The sequence below is a fragment of the Xenopus tropicalis genome, chromosome 4 (genome assembly GCF_000004195.4).
Source record: "Xenopus tropicalis strain Nigerian chromosome 4, UCB_Xtro_10.0, whole genome shotgun sequence".
Lineage (NCBI taxonomy): Eukaryota > Metazoa > Chordata > Amphibia > Anura > Pipidae > Xenopus > Xenopus tropicalis.
The window spans coordinates 117,291,206-117,311,276 of NC_030680.2; the positions used below are offsets into that span (position 1 = coordinate 117,291,206).

Here is a 20,071-nt window from a genome sequence, read left to right on the forward strand (position 1 = left end):
TGCAGGTTATAGGGTGCCTGCTCTTATGTACAAACACTTTAAAAGGATGCAGAAGGGTTAATAGGTAAATTGTTTGGACAAAGAAACCACTGGAGGGATTAATGGTGTGAGGCAGCATCTGGGGTTGATGTAGATATGAACAGCAATGATATTATTGTGTAGGACAAATTGTATTAAGAGAGATATTCTCAGAAGTGCTAACAGGGTTTATGGGAATAGTAACAAAGGAGGCTTTGTGATATGATTAAAGGATGTAATTAACCCAATAAACTTTGTCAGATTGTCTGGCAAAATGGATTAATAGGAATCACTACACTGATGTAGAAAGTTTTTGCACCAGGTCTAGTAAGTAGTGATGAGTGAATCTGCGAAACGCATTGAAGTCAATAGGCGACTTTTTTTAAGGGGGCAACTTTTTATGTTGCATTTTTTCTTACTCTAAATGCAAGATTCAGGATTTAGTTGTACATCGCTAATAGCAACCAAACTGTATATACTTGTCCCCAGGCTGGAATTTCACTAGCATAGCTGGTAAAATAGTAGTCTAGGCCAGTATTAGAAATTTATTAGCAATATACTTGCTGGTAAATTAGTGATTAGTGAACGAATCTGTCCCATTTTGCTTTGTGATAAATTCAAAAATCTTTAATAAGATTGGCAAAATGGTAAAAAAATTTGCAAAGCTGCAAAAATGTTGTGTGTCAAAAAAAATTTTTTTATGCACGCAACAATTTTATTTGATGTGGGCAACAATTTTTCTTTGCAAATTTTGTCGCCGTTTCGCAAAAAAAAAAAAAATCACCAATAACGAACATGGGAATTCGCTGCAAATCCATGCCCGGCTAATTATTTCTCCTATCACTACTACTCACTAAATCCCCTTTATGTCATAGCTCTGCCTCTTTGCAATCATTCCGTCATGGTCCAGTCCTTCCGCCCACACACTGTCCAGACCCCTTTCCCTACCAGACAGTATTGTTGCTAACAAAAGGCAATCCTTCAAACAGGTGACCAGCTGTTGCTATAGGTAGTTGTAGGTGGTTGCTATGTGTTCATGAAGCTAGTACTTCCCAAGGGTGAAGGTTTTGTAACAAAGCGGCCAATATCAGTCTTTAAAAGACAGATCAAACATTTAAATGTCACAGTCTGCCAGACTTAATGAAATTACAGAAGGAGCAACTATAGGTCAACTTTTCCCTAGCTAGCTAAGACAGTGGAAAAACAAAAAAAAAACTGTGAATGCCCCCTGAAATTTAGGACTTTGGTAGGAATGTAATTTGGCCCTCAAGTTGTAGGTAGAGGTAAGATTCAAGTTTAAACAGAAAACTTCCTGGAACTACTCGGGGTTGAATCGCATATATGGCACCTCCCTGTGCTGCTACAATATGCTTACCATTTTAGTAGCATGTAGACATGGGCATCTCCTAACAAGCCAAACCTTTTGTGTCATTCACAATGCACAAGGCAGAACTGCAGGTACAACAGAGTATAGTAACTAAGGGGTCTAAAAGCAACATCAGTGAACCTGAATAGCAACATCAATGAAGGGACCCGATAGCGGACAGGCACCTACGCCTGTACCCTTGATAGATAAGCCCTCATATGTATTTCAGTTTTTACATAATATAACTTTAAAGTATGAATTTGAAATATGTGTAACAGCAACTCACCAGAAGAAACTTTGACATTGTTTTCCAATAATAGTCTCAAGATACATAGCCTATTTAGCTTCAGTAACCATTTGAATGTACAGCTTAAAATAAAATAAAAACTTAATTAAGTCTGTTTCTGGCCCTATAACATTATACGAAACCAATGAAATTATATTCTAAAACTGTGTACGTGAAGTAAATTGTTGTGAGGATTGGCTATCGTAATGCTTGACAGCCTTAATAGATTTTGCGATTTATTTTGGTTTCTAAAAAATATGCTGTGAGCTTAAGAAATAAAACAGGAAAATGCAGAGTAAAGAATTGTAGCTACTATAAGGATAGGCATTGGTTTTAACTTGTGTTTCTTGGTACAGTTATTCAAATGGATTAAGTGTTTGCTATTTCTTTAATTATTATTATTAATCATTCCATAACTATTTGCAAAACGTGTATTTCTTCCTAACAACACAAAGCAGGAATCTTTATGGCTCCATTGAGCTACTCACCTTGTATAAACTCCCACTTCTGGGTACTGGAGCTGAATTACCAATCATGTCAAAGTAGGTCATGGCATTTCTCACAAAAGCATTGAGTAAATCTGAAACGAAAAAGTAAGGGAAGAACTTAATTGCTGTTAGGTCATAGGTTGTGTTCTGTAGAGCTAAGACATTAAAACATCCCATTGTATTTTAGAGGGACTTCTCCTTAGAGATGCATGAAAATCAGGCTTAGTACTGTAAGATGTAAGAACTGTAAGGCTTGCAAATATATCACAGAAGATGATATATATATATCCAGTCTGTCTTTGCAGATTTATGAGATCAAAAACATATTATTCTATTGCTACAATAGCAATAAAAAATAACCAGTTTTTTTTTTTTTAATAAACTTTTGCCATGTTAACTGTATTTTAAATTGATACCCTAGTTACAGGTTTGCATTTACAGCTTTTCATGACCCCATAAAAGTATTTGTTTGTAATAGTCTTAGCAATAGCAAGCAATGACGCTCTGCATCAATGAGGATTAGCAAAATATTATCCTGCTTCAATAGAGGTATAGACTCATAGGATGGCAGTTTTTCATTATTATAAGGCATCCTAAATTCACTCGTATAGAGTGTATGTCATAAAGATCAGAACTGTACTTTAACACGGACACTGTTGAACATGAGAGAGTCGGGGAATGTGGTTTGATGTGTAACAGGGCAGGGGTGGGGCACATGGAAACTATCAGTCATAATGACAGTTTGGGATGCTTGGTATTAGTGGATGAGCAAATCTGTCCCATTTTGCTTCGCACAAAAATTTTTTGTGCCCATTTTGCAAAATGATCCACCAATGGCAAACGTGGAGATTCGCTGCAAATCCATGCCTGGCGAAAAATTTTGCTTATCCCTAGTTGGGATTCGTAATACAGTAAAGATGGTATTATTGAGCTTGTGGGGTTTCATAGAGTGGTATCTAGAATAATAACTTATAGCCATCTTTTTAAAAGTAGATATTTTATTGGTTGCTATGGGTGACTAGATCTTCTACTCTCTTCCACAGTTTGTACTAAATGCTGAAGCTTGTCTCATCTATATCATAGTATATCATCTGCTCCCCTATGCAAACCCCTGAACTGGTTAGCAATTTCCTTTGAAACCAAATTCAGACAATATCCACGCTCACATTCATGGACCATGACAATGCACCTCCTCCTTACATCTTAGATACACTCCTTATGCTCTGCTTCTGTCCTTCACTTCTCTTCTCATATCATCACCTCTTCTCAATTTTAACTTGAAGACTTATCTTAAGTTGTTGTTGGACTCTGGAATTCCCTGCCACCGCCTTTTTTCCAAACCTTTCGAAAGCTTCCTAAAACCCAACCCACTTAAAGACATATGTTTGATGCACCCTCAGATGCACTCTCAGTTATCAGACATTTTCATTCCATGAAGGATTAGCAGATCTTTTCAATTACCTTGTTTATCAATTAATTCCCACCACTGTAGACTGTAAGACCTTAGAAGCTGATATGTAACTTGCTGGCACTTTATAATTAAATAAGGATTATGATAATCATTTCATTGCATTAAAAACAGAAAAGCAGAAAACTGCCAGGGCACCATAGGATATTTGTCGCAATTCACACCTATTAATGGTACTCATGTTAAAACCAGTAACGTGATGTTGATTCATAGAGTGAACCAATTGCCATTTTGAACAGAAGTATTTTTTTCCTTCTTTAGCCAAACTGCAAATATGTTAAGTTTGTGTTTTTGCATTCCTCTGCATAATTTAGCAGTGTCTAACAAAATAATAAACCTTATGGCTCAGCTGCTATTTATTATATACACATTTGTATAAATTGAATGATTTGGTTTGAGTATTTGTCCATGTGTTTACGTACAAATCTGAGCAGCCCATTTTAAATATTCATACCCATAGTCATTCATCCTGTAGAATTTCATATAATACATGGGAGGTTTAGGCTGGATACTCTCTTCTCTTTTATGATAGATGAATACAAAAAGCTGGATGAACTAAGATAAATAATGCAGCAGATGGTCCGGGGTTGAAACTCAAAACAGCCCAGCCTTTTAAGAAACATGCATTTACAAGTAGGGCTGAAAACAGTAACACATAAAAAAATAAAATCCAGCACTCATGGGACATTTTTTTTTTGAATTTCATTTTTTTTTCAAAACTTGCTGTACAGTGTTGCTGAGTAACTGACGACTAGCTTACTCATTAATAACTTTGTATACTATATAGACAAGTGGGCTATAGGATTCCCAGCAGTTTGAATTTCCTCATGTTTATTTACACTTTTCTGACTGTCAGTAAAGTGTTAATGGATTGAGCAGTTAACATCATTCTGTTCTGTGGGATGCTAGGCAGCCCCTCTAACATTCCCCCAAACCCTTAATCCATGGTGCAATTCAATAGGTGAAGATTCATTCCAGTACGGAAAAGAACTTGTTGAATCTGAAAGCATCTACCTTTATTTTAATTCCACATGGTAAAAATATACAAAGTGTTTATTAAACAACCCCAAAGTATTCAAACACTGGTTCTAAGTGGAAATGCAATAATATTTGATATACAGCTATTTCATGGGTTCTCCACCCAAAACTGTGTTTTGTTTTTTTTTGCATTATATAAGAAAGTAGATATTTTCTTATACAGGTATGGGATCCTTTATCCGAAACCTGTTATGAAGAAAATTTCGAATTACGGAAAGGCCATCTTCTATAGACTCCATTATAAGCAAATAATACTAATTATCTGTAATAATAAAACAGTACCTGTACTTGATCCCAACTAAGATATAATTAATCCTCATTGGAGGCAAAACAAGCCTATTGGTTTTGCTCAATATTTAAATGATTTTTAGACTTAAGTTCATTTGAGATGCAAATTACGGAAAGATCCCTTATCCAGGAAAACCCCAGGTCCCAGGCATTCTGGATAACAGGTCCCATATTTGTACATAGGGAAAAATGTAAGAAAAAAATGCTTTAGAATAAATACTCAGAATAAAAATCACCTATTGACTCCAATGCACTAGGTGCAAGGAAAATCACACACTGACTTCACTGCATTCGATTAAACTGCAGCTGAATTTTGCCATTTTTCTGTGATTTTGCAATTTTTTCAGCGAGTTGAAACAGGACAGTTTCCCTCACCACCAGTCACGACTCTATTCATTCATCATGGTTCATACTAATTACTAAACCTTTTACTTCACTCTTTTTACCAAACCAAAGATGAAGCAAACCTTACTAGTGTAATAGCACATACTGTATGTAAAGTATGATAAAACCACAAAAAAGACTTCATAACTTGGCATTAACATCATATAAAAAAACGATCTTTATTATCACACCTTTATACACATGCCCCTTACACACCTCAATGTATGGATGCCCATGTATTGGTATCTACTGTATGTTAACTGAGCATAGTAATAATATCCACATATCATTATAAATCAGTGGTATATTTTTCATGTGTAAGAACTACCATTAAATTGCTTATCCACCGGTGCTTCTAGGTGGATCCCTTTAAAAAAGCATCTGACGAAGTGATGAGCAAAATTTATCGCCAGACATTGATTTGCGCAAATGTTCGCTTTTCACCATTGAGTGTATTGTTTCCCAAATTTTACAAAAATTAGTCGTAGAAAAATTCGGCACAACTTTTTGGACGTGCAAATCTTTTCGTGAATAGCCAAGCAAAATGGGACAGATTCACTCATCACTAATCTTATGGTAAGAAGCACTACTGTCAGGGATCATAGTGATAAACCACTGCTTGATATTCATTAAGAAATTCCCTACCCTACCAAGATATTGGCAATGACTGCCAGGATTTATGGTTTCTCTGCCATAAAAATGACTAAACTCTTTTATGGAGAACCTTCAAAATACCGCACTTTCCAAGCAGGATTCAAAATATAGTGATTGCAGAAATCATTTCCTGCATTATGGGGCATTCTTAGTACTACTGTATTTATGGGGAGCATTAGCATTAAAGCCTACAGTATGGAGAACACCTGGGCCTGGTTTCCAATGAGCTGGATGTAGCACAAAAGCCGTGATAGTGACAAAGCTAGAAAGGTAAGTTATAGCTGTAGTTGTGACTTTGTGGTCCTTGGCAGCTGTTTAGAAGGGCACTACCAGTCTGTTTTTGTTGGTTTCTTGCTGTTTTGTTTTTTGATTCCCATGATGACATCCATTGAAATGAACATGGGGTGTCAATGGGTGGAAAACAATTGCTATCAGGCAATGATGGACAGTTTAATAGTCTGTAATAATGTAGTATATGAAAAAAAGAATCTAAATTCTGCTGTGGATATATATTGCATAATTTCCTGAACATTAAAGTCCTGTAATCATCATTGTTTTGTGGACTTTTTTTCCCAGGGGGATGTGCACCGCCAAGATTGTAATGTGCACCAATCCCTGAAATTGCTGTATATAGTAAGTTCTCATTGTGTGCATAATTACATAGTGCTAAATATGTAATTAAAGAGACATTATCATCCCAATTTTATTTTAAATTCTCATTTTCTTTAGTCTTTATGCAGTCAGAACGGTGCTGAACAGTATGTTACTAAATATATCCAGTAATATTATATACTTTAAAACCACCAAAGATTTGTTTGTTTTAATTAAGCTTTCTAATCTGTTAAGGGTTTTCCAGGGCCACCCTCAATATGGGATAGGAATGCTATAGAGGGCCTGGAGGCAAACTTTTTTATGCAGAAATATCATATCTAGATATAAATAATATCTAGACTCCTATGGTTTTTCCAAAAGATCTGTTGTGTTGGTCACTGGAGGAACCATCAATTAAGTTGTAGGAGATTTCTCGTGTTTTCAGATTGGACCAATCTCAGGAACAGAACTGTTTTGTACAAGAAAGACTTATTCATGATTCTTACTCCATTTACCTTGTTACTAAACTTTTGTTATGTGTTATTTATATTTAAATTCTAGATGGGATCGAAGCATTTAAAAAGTTCCTGAAAATGGAGTTCAGTGATGAAAACTTGGAGTTCTGGTTGGAATGTGAGGAATACAAAAAATGCCAAACAAATAAACAGATGGATGATAAAGCAAAGTCCCTCTATGAAAAATACATTCAAATGGACTCTCCCAGAGAGGTAAGGAAATTAAATGCAACATTAAACAGTGAATTCTTTTAACATGTTTTAAAACTAATCATGTAACCGATCTGGGCTAATTTCTAAAAAATATTTTTCACAATTAAAAGGGAACTAAACCCAAACGAGTAGAAGGGAATGATACATAAGGTGTAGAGATGGGCAAGATCAGTAGTTGCCAAGGTGAAATATTTGCCATTAAGCATTGCGTTTAATAACATAGTTTTGCTGTATACTGAAGCTGTTAGGCTACATTAGGGTAAGCATAAAAAATATGTTTTAATAGATCATTTTAACACCCTGATTAGACCTGCAACATTAGCTCTATCGATTCCAAAATGCACACTCATAGGGAAAGATTCCCCCCTCCCCAGACTATGACACCCCAAATATTACCTGCCCAAAAGAAAGACACTGGCACTACAAATGATGTTGAGAAACTGTTTATTAATACATAGACAGATTGCATGTTTTCCTGCTTTTGTTCTGGTTTGAAATGGTTAACAAAAAACAGACTACATTGGTATAAAGGAAGTAGTACATTGCCCGAACTGAATGTAACACTGTGAACTGTATTAAACTGGCAACCAAACATCAAATTGTACAACTTTGCTTTTAAAGTAATGTAACATTATGTACTGTTCAGTTACTCTCAATAATAACTCATTGTTTAAAAAAAAAAGATCCAAAAAGCCCAGGGAGAAACTCAGACGAAATGTGGGAGGAAAGAGTTGGGGGGCAGCCCTTGCAAAGTCTTGAATGCAAGTGTGTGAAGAGGGAATGAGTGAGGCGTTGAGGAGCAGGTCAGAAAAGGAAAGTCAGAAGCAGTTTCGTAAATATCTAGAGCTAAGTTCAAAATGGTAGGGTGGGGCAGAACTTCAAACTGATTTGAAGGCCAGGTTTGTTAGTCTGAATTTCATTGTGCATGGTAGTGTATGCAAGTACAGGCACTGGCAGAAGAGTAACAATTACTGAGGTGTAAAAGCTGAGCTGCAGCATCCATTATATACTGGATTGTGACAGTCTTCAAAGGGAAAGGCCAGTTTAGAGTTACAGTAGTCAGTGTATGATATGATAACAGGAATTAATTTTAGTAATATCTTGGTTAATATATGATCATATTTCGAAAAGATTGAGTTATTAACTTTATATAAAAAGTGATGGACAGGGCAGAGTCAAAGATAACCCCAAGCCACCAGGGTGCCTGAGATGATGGGGTGATAATAGAGTTATAAACCGTGATAGACACTTCTGGGGTGTTATTGGTATTGAATGGGGAAAAGAGGTAGCATTGGTGCATCTAAGTTGAGAAAGCTGATTAACAAGAAGAGACAAGTTAAAAGCTTGAGATCTGGAGAGGAGAGATACATTTAAGCATTGTCATCATAGAGGTGATATTGGAAACCAAACCATATAAATTGATCAGTTTACCAAGAGGTAAAGTATAGAGAGAGAAAAGTAATGGGCCTAGGACAGAGACTTCAGGAACCCCAACAAAGGGAGAAAATGATATTCTTTATAGGAGACACTGAAAGAGCAATATGGGAGGTAAGTAGGAAAATCAGGACTGGAGGAGGAGAAGAGGGTGATCAACAGTGTCAATCAAAAGCTGGAAAATATACGATAAAGAGTGTTACCACTAGAGTAAGAGGGTGAATCTGAGCACAGACATTAGCCAAAGAAGGACATTAGTGAAAGGAGTTTTCAGGCTGCAGAGACAGTAAAACAGTTAAAGGGAATGTTAAATACACCTTGAACGATGGGTGAGGGTGAGACAAATCCGGCGCCCCTAGGCTGCCCCCATTGGCACCCCCCCGTGCACATGCGTGGACACGCGGCCACCCTGTGCCTCCCCGGCTGCAAGCGCAAGTGCGCATGCGCAAACATTTAGTCCCATACGGAGCAGTGAGGAGAGGTCCCCATTGCTCCGTATGGGATGCAAATTTAAAAATTATTTTGCGGAAGGGTGGCATGCCGCCCCTAAATTTGCGCCGCCCTAGGCCCAGGCCTTTGTGGCCTCGCCACAAATTCGGGCCAGGGTGAGGTATCAGAGGAAGGGAAACAAGGAATCTAAGCAGCAAAATTGTTGAAGAGTTTTGAGGCTGACCCAGGATGTTTGTAAATAATGGTGACACAAAGTGATATAGACTGTTAGAGTTAGCATAAAATCAGGGAAAATAATAGAGATGGAGCTGCTGGGAGAACTGAATTTCTGCATTTCACCATTGAAGAATTGTTTTGCAAAATTGTTTTTGGAAATTCACCGCAGAAAAATTTGTCAAAAAGTTGCGGTCACGTCAAAATGGGCACGGGCGCCTCAAAAATAGATGCGGTCGTAGCAAAAAAAAAAAACACATGACAAAAAAAGATGCTGGTGACAAAAAAATTGCGCTACAAACATTTTGCAAATTTTCCTGTTGTTTTGCAAATTTTTCCGCAAAGCTAAAGGGACAGATTCGCTCATCATCACCCATAACACATGGCACTGAATCACCCGCAGTAAATCAAAATGCAAGATACACTGTGATAGCATACAAGCCAATGACAAATAGGAACAAGGTTCTTGTAATGTAGATATTTACTCAGCACAGAAGGGTAATGTGTCCACAGTGCCGGATTTCTTATCCGGGCACTTTGAGGCAGCCCCCATTAGCCGCCCGCCCCCCACATATGCGCATTCCTTAACCCCCCTTTCCCCTGCGCATGAGCGCACATTTAAACTCACATATGGAGCAGTGGGCTGAGGTCCCTATTGCTCAGAATGGGAGCAAAATTGTGGTGCGGTAGGGCGGCATGCCACCCCTAAATTTGTGCTGCCCTAGATATGGGCCTTTGTGGCCTCCCACAAATAGCGACGGATTTATTATCCTGGCGCCCCGAGGGCTTGCTGTGTGTCCATAACAAAACTGGAATAGGTTAACAGCCAGGGTTGGAAAAGATGTCTCCAGGTACCAGTAATAGCAAGGAGAGGAATGCTAGGTGAGAGTGGAATTTGTTGGTTCTTAATTTATATGAAAAGGAGGAGAAATTGGAAATATAAAACAGAGTGCGTTATAAATTTCAGGTAGGTTTAGAAAGTATAAGAAAAAAGTATAAAACATGTTTAGGATTAAAACATACAAGTTTCCTTCTTGGCCTCCAAGCTTGTTCAGTGTTGCTTGCAGTCATTGCCTTGTCCAGCTGCTTTGTTTAAGTGCCTCTCTCCTACCACTTGTAAAATATCAGCACTTAGGAAATGTAAGTACTAGTGCCCTACCGAATGTTAGCTCTGAATAAATTGCTAAACCTACAGATGCTCACTTCTCAGAAAATACTAAAAATAGAAAATGAATGTTCACAAAGGAGCATTCTGAGTCGGGTCACATTTTAGTTTTCATTCTATTTTAGGTTAAATTTCCTTTAAAGGAACAGTAACACCAAAAATAAAAATGTTATGCATTTAAATATAATATCCTTATACACTGCATCGGCAAAGAATGTTGTGTTTGCTTCAGAGGCACTACTGCAGTTTATATAAATAAGCTGTTGAGCAGCCATGGTGGCAGCAATTCAATGTGAATTTGGGAAAAAAGGCACAGATTTACGCAGCAGATAACTGATAAACTGTATGGGATACAATGGCTTTCCATGCCATTCGTGGGCCACTACAGGTCTATAAAATGAAAACCTAGGGCTTATTTACTAAAACTGGGCAAAAAACATTTTAGCAATCTTCTGTTCATCAGTCTGCTGCAGGTAGAATACCAAAAGCTAATTACTGATGGCTTACTATGGGCTCTGAACTTTTGGTTAGTATCATTAATGAGCCCCGTTAGTCTCATTTAATACATAAATATCATCACAAGAAGCACAGTGCATATTTTAACATATCACAAAAAATTGCTCTTTTGAAGTGGTGTGCAGTCTCTATATATGTTAGGCGCTGCTGGGGTTCAATCTCGGGACCTCATGGTTGTTGGGTGTCTTGCTGAGTGTTGAGCCAGGACAGCAGCTGGCAAAAGCTTATTGCACATTTATTGTTCCCCTCACCTGGATACTGGGCTTTGTGACATCACCCCAGCAACTCTATTGGTTAGGTGGGGTCAGCCATTCAGGGCTGACTCTTCCCTATTTAAGCCCAGCCCTCCTCACACTCCTTGCCTGAACATTGGTCTAACATGAAGCACTATGGCTTGCCCATAACTTGTGTTCCCTGTTCTGGCTCCTGATCCAACTCAGAAAAGTCCAGTTGTTTTAGACTTAATTCTACTAGATACTGTATATCATGACCTGAATGAATGAGAATCTTCATAGACATCCTCCTCCTTGCCTTTGCTCCTTCACTTCTTGCCTTTGCTCCTTTGCTCCCGCCTTTGCTCCTTGCCTTTGCTCATTGACTCCTTGCTTCACCCATTCTATCCTGCTCCATCCTGTCAGTCTCTGCCCACTCTGTCCTGTCAGTCTCCACCCGCTCATATGTACAACATAGACAGCCACATACCCTTCAGGTAGAATGTCTACTGTGACTTTGACCCCGAGTTAGTTTATAAACATTCCCTACTATTTACTAACATGATAACTTATAGTACATACTGGAGTTTTATATATATATATATATATATATAGTACACAGGGAGGAGCACACCCTATACAAGTCCAACTGCCCTTGGTGCAGGTCAAAAACAAAAATACAATAGAAAAAGTGCCGCACACACGGGGACTTGATACAAAAGAAAAAGTGTTTTTATTGAAAAAATTCCATAATATATATATATATATATATATATATATATATATATATATATTGATGTTGTTCATTCTCATTCTTATCCAGCAAAATCTATGTTTACTACAGCAGCTTTTAAAGGTCATAAACGCTTCACCTCCATTTCTAAAATAGTGGACATGAATAGAATAAATTTCCAGATAACCAAGTAATTACCCAAATTTTCAGTTTATCTATAACTATCCAGTTTGTTCCAGCAACTCATGAAGATATGGTTTTCTTTTTCCTTTAGGTCAATCTTGACTTTGCTACAAAGGAAATGACCAAGAAAAGTATTGAACAACCAGAACTTACCAGCTTTGATCTTGCACAGACTAAAATTTATTCTCTTATGGAGAAGGACAGTTATCCCAGATTCCTGAAATCAAGCGTCTACTCTAATTCATTAAGTGGAAATCAACGTATTGCTTCATTTCCTACTGGGCGCAGGCGGTCTCGATCTTTTACAGTTAATGACTTCCAACAATTAGATTCTGACTCTAACATATGGTTGTAAATCCTCATTCAGTTTACATGTGCCGTGGTCAGAGTTCTTGTACTATCATGTATATGTTGGTGAGCTACACTTCCTGTTGTGGATGACCAGTCAATGCTTTGTACAGAGCAAGCAGCTTGCTAGCTAGTTTCACTATTAACAACACGAGCTGGAAGTGTGAAACTGTTTCGGTACGATGTCTCTTTTGTCTTTGTTACTGACATTTTCCATTAAAATATGAATGTTAACCTAGTTTTGTAAATAATAGCTCGAGAGAATGAATGCAGATTTAAAAAATTGCTTGTAAAGCGTATCCCAATGTTCTATGCAAATGTGTCACATCTACAAAGAGGAAAAATTAGAAGATGCAATTAAAACAATTCTCTTCTTAATTGTGATTAATGGTGCCCATTCCAAAGTTCACAAGCAGTGAAGGCACGGCGCAGAGTTGATGATGCCTTCCAATTTTTCTTGTCCTTTCCAAGTGATTATCAGTACCTTTATCCATCCCTCATTCTAGGCAGTAGTAAATATACATAGCATCATAATTCATATATTTTGCCCTTTAAAACATGTCAACTTCACTGTAGATTGTTTATGTTGAAAGTTACTTGTATTTTAAATGTTTATTTACTGTCCAATGCAATATTCTCAAGTGCAGGCTCAGGGAAAAAAAAAAGCTTTCAGGGACATTTGCTGATAACCCTTAAAATATTAAAATGCTTTATAAATATTCTGCACTGTCTTTCTCTATTTTTTTCTTTTCATTTATGACTAGAAGGTGGAAGAACCCATCTATCCCGGAGCAAAGATTGACAGTTACCTTATTAGTTTTTTAACTCCCATGGTCATTTGCTCTCCATATGTAAGGGAATTCCTAATGTGTTTGTATTGTTAATATCCAATAAAAAGCTTGTTGCAGCAATTATAATCCAAATGGTAAAAAAAATTAACTTTTTTACTGTATTTCCTATATATGTTCAATTAAGTGACCAATGTTTCCTTCACTTTAATGAATTTACAATAATTAATGTGTTTTTTTATTGTTTTAGTCTTGAGCTGTGCCACACTTTGTGCATTCGTGCAAACTTCCCTGCAGTCAGTTGGGTGCAAACCCCATGCATTTAATGTGCTTACATCCTAATGCGCTCCTTGCACTTCTCTATAGTTGTGCTTTCAGCCACTGCCTTCCATATTGAATAGTGATGAGTGAATCTGTCCTGTTTTTCTTCCCCCCCAAAATTTGCAAAACTGCTGCAAAATTCATGAAATGGTGAAAAAGACACAAAATACAACTACTGTCTGACTTTTTTGATGCCCGTGACTTTTTTGACGCAACCATGCCTTTTTTGTTTTGTGGAAAAATTCACCCATCACAAGTATTAAGGACTGCAGGGCAGAATTTATAAGCAAGCGACTGAAGGACCATGCCTAGAGTGGCAGCTTTAGGGGGGCAGACCCCAGGTGCCCATATGTAAAATTTTTTGTAATTTAGTCACCACCAAAAACGTGCAGTCTAAATCTGGCTGCAGAGTGGGGGAGGTTAGGGGTACTATGAACATCGTAGCTTGTTGTGGTTGGAACCAAATGTGACCTACAGTAGCACGTTCAAAACCAGATGTGACGTACTGTAGTGTTTTGCAGACGGAACCAGATGTGACCTCAAACGCAGCCACTCAAATGCACAGGTGGAGGGAGCACTAAGGACTGGTGGTACCAGACCTAAAGACAACATTGCAGATAGGGACCTATGTATTATGATATGTAACAGAACTGCAATAACACATCACCATCACCACCTGATTGCAGTCCGAATTGCTCACTGTTACTTTTTGCACAGGGATATACCAGAAATTTAATGGCACATAATAACTGCATATTATATGGTGATGGGCCATAAAGTTTATGGAGCCTATTTAGCATGTTGTGTTAAATTATTTTGCAGGAGAAACTGTGCAAAAAGTGGTGTTAAATACATAGTGAATTTATAAAGGCAGAGCCCTTTTCACCTCTTGTATCAGTTATTGGTTGTCCTCCCTGCCTATAAAACATAATCAACATTGCTGGCAAGGAAAGAGTTACATTTGCAGGAATGTGTGAATTTTAACTCGCAAATGATGAACACGGTAGGTGAAGACTAGTGAGCAAGCCTATGCATAATCAATGAGAGCAGTTAAACCGAAAAATATGGCTAATAATTTGCAATCTTAGATTTATCAGCCATGCTCCGTAACTTCCATTTGCTTAAATAAAAGAAGAGATGCAGGCAACCTTAGTAAACTGAGATAAATTGAGGGCCTTAAACTGAAAAAACCCATGATACTAACTGTACTCTGGCTGTTTAACCTCAATTAAGCAACTGTGTCAGCACGCGAAATAAAGATTCAGCAACTGGTTCAGTAATGGAAATGAGATAGGCAATCTCTGTATCTGTTTCAAAAGAAGGCAAATAATCAAAAATAAAATGTTCAGCTATGACTGAATAAAAATGGTGATGTGTCAGCACCTATAACAAGCATAGCATGTGGTAAGCGCTGGGAAGAATGTGTTATTGGTGAGACATCTACTATCTATAACAATGTGTGAACGCTGGAGAAGAAAAGATGCTTTATTACAAGTAGGCACAAACACTCATCTTAGCAGCATTGTTTCTAAAAGGTATGTTTAACAGATATGTGAATTGGTTAGGGTGATATTGACACTTGTCTGAATCCTGCCTCAATCCAGCATAGGTATGTAACAGGAGGATTGGCAGTGCAAGTGGCGGTGCAGGGACTGTGATTATTGAAAGAATGTACTGGGCAGGATAAAATAAAATCATTAAAGTGTCAGAAACCTTATAAATATCATTGGTTTGCCTCTTTGCAACAACATACTGTTATATGTTTAAGACATTTGGGGGGGGTTATGTAATAAAAAGCACTAGTACTGTAAATACTGTATATTGTCCTAAGTTTGCTACTTGTCTAGTAACCCATAGTAACCAATCATCAGGTAGCATTTACTGGTCAGCTGTTTGAAAATGAACATCTGATTGGATGCTACAGGTTACTAGATATAGGCACGCTTGATACTTTTTTCTATGTTATCCTGAGAGTTTTAGTACATATAGGGATTTGTTAAAAAATGTGTAATCAGTAAAACCAAACAAGAATTCCATGATATTTGCCTGCAGTTTGCTCATGGGGGTTCACATTCAACTATTAGAAAAATTGCTCAAAGCAGTCGTGATTGCTTCTGCTTATATAAATAAACAGAAAAATGTAGAGAAATAACATCTGTCTTAATGGGTGTGCAACCCCAAGATAATGGAATGGTGACTGGCCAGAAGGGGGTTAACTTACCTGTCTGTTGGTAATACCTTGCTGCATAGTAACAGGCTTCTATGTTGGTTGCAGGTACCCAGCTGCAGGTATAAAAAAATAGTAATTAGTGGCTCAGTGCTCGTGGTAGTGGAAGGAGGGGTAAAAAAGTTGGTTCCCCAAGGGACTTACATGATGTTTGGTTAATAAAGTTGAAGAAGGACAGTGTCACCATTCTCTCCAGGTTAATACTCTTTCACCCACCCTTATTACATTAAGAAACATGTATTGTTGTAGCTTGGAGGAAAGTTATGTTTTATAATTTAAATAGTTTCTTGGTTTATGATTAAAAGGTGGAACTATAACGGTACAGTATAAGTTTAAAGAAGAACTAAACCCCCCCAAACATAAGCCCCATCCACTGCCATCTATTGAGCCCCCTTCCTGCTCCCTTACCACAGAGTCTATTTCAGAGATCAGTAAAGCTGAAGTAGAACAGTGCAGCAAAGCTAGCAGGCACCATCTACTGAATGTTCTGTGTTCTGTTTGGATCGGTTCGGCAATATGGAACTTGCTGGCGCATAAACTGTTAAAGGTAATCCCAGAGTAGCTGTAACTGTGCATGCATCAGTAAGCTTTGTGTCTTATCATTAATATACCTTTCCTGTGCTCTCTGGTAAGAATCATCTACACCAGCATGTTTTAGAGAAGATACTATATATATAGGAAAGCAAATATAGCCATTTAATAGAAGAAGGAATTTTTGTTTTTTAATTAATAATGATCTAATAAAGTTCTTTAATTAATAATGATTGCTATTTTCAAAGAAAGTTTTATAAGTTATTCACCTGAAAGCCATGATCTACACAAAAGTAAATGGAGAAAAAGCCTTAGCCAACAAAACTGGGAAAGGACAGTTAATTGCACGAGAATTATGTTAAAAGATTGAGGAATATGATTTACCCTACAGGTGGAAAGAAAATGCTAGGAGTTGCATGATTTGACACAAGTTGCCTAAATGAAGATGACAACAGAGATAATAAATCAATTTCCAAAAAACCCCTGGGAAATAGAAAACTTGGCTTTAACTCGAAGGCAGACTTGAATTAAAACTTAAGAAGAGTTCTTATAAGGTTTAGAAAATTTAAAAAATTGAGTACCTTTATAAAATCTGTCATATATATAAAACATATCACACAATAAACACAAAGTAGCTATAGCTAACCTTAGCAAGCTCAAATTGAAATTTGTAAATAATAACAATTGCTTACATGCCACTGACATATTCTCAATGGAATATGGGAATAAACGGTATGTACGCACTAACACATAATTCATTTCATTGAAAAGAAATTTGACCACAGGTCTGAGTGTAAAAATGGTCAGATTATAAATGCTTCTATATAGTAATATAATAAGATTTAACTCTCAAAAATAATTGTATGTATATATACTATATTGTAATATAGTTTTACGTTTTCTAGTGAAAACACTTTTATCGTAACCTCCCAAAAGTGAACAATCTTTGAGTAAAAGTATTTTTTTTTTAGAAAATGGCCATAAATGGCTATAAACGAAAAATTCCCCTTTTATAATTAAGCCCTAATATGTACCAACTTATCAACCACTGCATCTTATAAATATAACACATGCAAGGAAGAATATCTGCCATGTCTGCTCATGTAAGCTTGTTACTATAAAGGCCCCTAGTAATGAGTGAATTTTTTTGGCACTGCAAAATTTTGCCATTTTGCCATTCGCAAAACTTTAAAATTTGCAGAGAGAGGAAAAAGTCACGGACACGCCAAATAAGTTAATGTCAAAAAGTTGCAGTCACGTCATTTAAGTCGAGGCCACATCAAAAAAGAGGCGGTGGCATCAAAACAGTTGTGTGCATCATGTGGTAGCTGTGTTTGACAAATTTTTAGTGACGCCAAACAGGACAGATTCGCTCATCACTAAAGACCACCTAGGTCAGTGCATCTAACCAAATCCCTACCTCAATACAAGGTAGTTTTTAACCCAGGCAAGTCATGAAAGGGGCAGAAGCCAGTGCCGGATTTCTAATGGGGGCGCCCCGAGGCCGCCCCCATTCTTCGGCCCCCCACCCCCCTTCTGCGTATGCGTGAACACCTAAACCCTCCCCCAGCCGAGCGTGCATGCGCATTATCAATCAGTAAAAGTCCCATACGGAGCAGTGGGGAGAGGTCCCCATTGCTCCGTATGGGAGCAATATTTAAAAATTGCGCTGTGGTGGGGCGGCATGCTGCCCCTAAGTTTGTGCCGCCCTTGGCCCGGGCCTTTGTGGCCTTGCCACAAATCCGGGCCTGGGTGAGGTATCAGAGGAAGGGAAACAAGGAATCTAAGCAGCAAAATTGTTGAAGAATTTTGAGGCTGACCCAGGATGTTTGTAAATAATAGTGACACAAAATGATATAGACTATATGGCCAGTACGGACATGTCCTGCCACCCTGTAAAGCAGCAAGGTACAGGACAATTGGGGGGGGGGAGGGACGGGGGATGAATACATCCTCCATTCACCTGCACCCCCTGAATAGAGTGCTGCCCAGGCACTGTCTAACAATGACTCTCACAGTAGGTAAAGTGCAAAAAAAATGGCCAGTTGTGGCAATACCTGCACAATCATGGGTTACAAATCTCCTTAATTGCAGGAAAATGTCTTCCTTCGCATTTAATAATAATGTTATGTTTATTATTATATTTAATTAATAACTGCATGTAAAAAAAAGTAGTAGTAATGTGTTTTACATGCAGCGATCCTTTTCTGAAGGGAAAAGAGGATCAGATAAATCAGCAGTACATAGAGCTTTAGTACTGCATCTCAGCTGAGTACTTTCTTGGAACGTACCAATTAACTGCTATTGGTTTGGTAAATATAATTTCCTACAACAAACTAGTGCTTGTGTCATTATTTATCTTCTTAAAGCATTGCTGTTTAAAAGCAGAAGTTAAAAAAAGAGTTTAAAAAAGAGCAAAGGAAAATGGTATCCTGTGCACTATAAGCCTTATTCCCTTTTGAAATCACAAGATAATTAGGAGCTAAAACTATACAGGAATAACAGAAAACTTTCAGTATTATTCCACAACATCAGCAAAAACAATATACCTATTTTATGTTTTAAGATTTATTTATGTATTTGTGCCATTATGTCAAACAAAGTTTTTTACAGGTACCTTTTTCCTATTATTAGTGCCTCATTAGAGCCTCTATAGGAAGACACCACCGACCTTAGTATGTTGGGAAGCCTTATAATGGCATGGTATGCTTGTCAGTGCAGGATGTGCTTTTTCATTATTGGAATACTGTTAGGGAACAGCAGTCTGATCACATTCTCATTCAGCTACAAAGTTGGAATTCTGCAGAAAGAAATTAGATACAGAATTACATGAAACCAAGGCAAGTAACGTGACTTTGAAATGCAAAGGCTAAGAAAAGATACTATAGAACAAACAGGGAAAAGGTCAACCCCCCCTTCCTCTCATGTCACCATGGTACTGACTCCTACAAATACACCTATACGTCACTGATATTTTTGATCATTACATGTAAAGAACACCAAGCAATCAATCATAACGTCTCAAAGAAAAACACCAGAAAGGACATTATGAAAATAAAAGTTGTTCCTTTACTTTTGTCCTCAGGATATAATGGAAAAGGTAACAGGAATCAGACCTGATTTGATATTTAGGGGAGATGAAATGCAAGAGGGATAATCTCCTAGTTCTAGAGCACTAATGGGCACATGTGGCAAATCTTAATGTTTATTCTCCCAATACTTACACACAGAACATAGTTGCACTCTACAGCACGGGCACATAATGTGGTGCTCAGTACACCACCGTCAAAACACAGGAGACTTTAGTACACACTTTAGAAGTGGCCAAACTGGAGACTCACATGATGTTGCAGCAGTGGCGTAGCGAGGGGGGTGCCGAGGGGGCCATGGCCCCGGGCGGCGTATCAGAAGGGGCGGCGGCGGCTCCTTCTCTCTTACAGGCAACAGGCGCTTTTATAAGGTTGCGCCCGTGCGTATGACGTCACACGTCAGCGACGAGGCGCAACCTTATAGAAGCGCCTGTTGCCTGTAAGAGAGAAGGAGCCGCCGCCGATCGTCTGTTGGGGGTATGTACTATGGGGGAAATTGGGGGCACTGTGTGGGGGCTACTGTCTATGGGGAAATTGTGGCACTTTCCATGG

At 37.9% G+C, this 20,071-nt stretch overlaps 1 protein-coding gene across 2 annotated transcripts in view; it reads left to right on the forward strand.

The window, feature by feature from the left end:
- Positions 1 to 13,285, forward strand: part of rgs18 (regulator of G-protein signaling 18) — a 54,403-nt gene extending 41,118 nt beyond the window's left edge. The window contains exons 4-5 of one of the 2 annotated variants that reach the window (XM_031900035.1): positions 7,143 to 7,309; positions 12,307 to 13,285. In XM_031900035.1, coding sequence (XP_031755895.1) covers positions 7,143 to 7,309; positions 12,307 to 12,570 — 431 coding nt within the window. In that variant the 3' untranslated portion in view covers positions 12,571 to 13,285. 2 annotated transcript variants of the gene reach the window in all.
- The last annotated feature ends 6,786 nt before the right edge of the window (positions 13,286 to 20,071 follow it).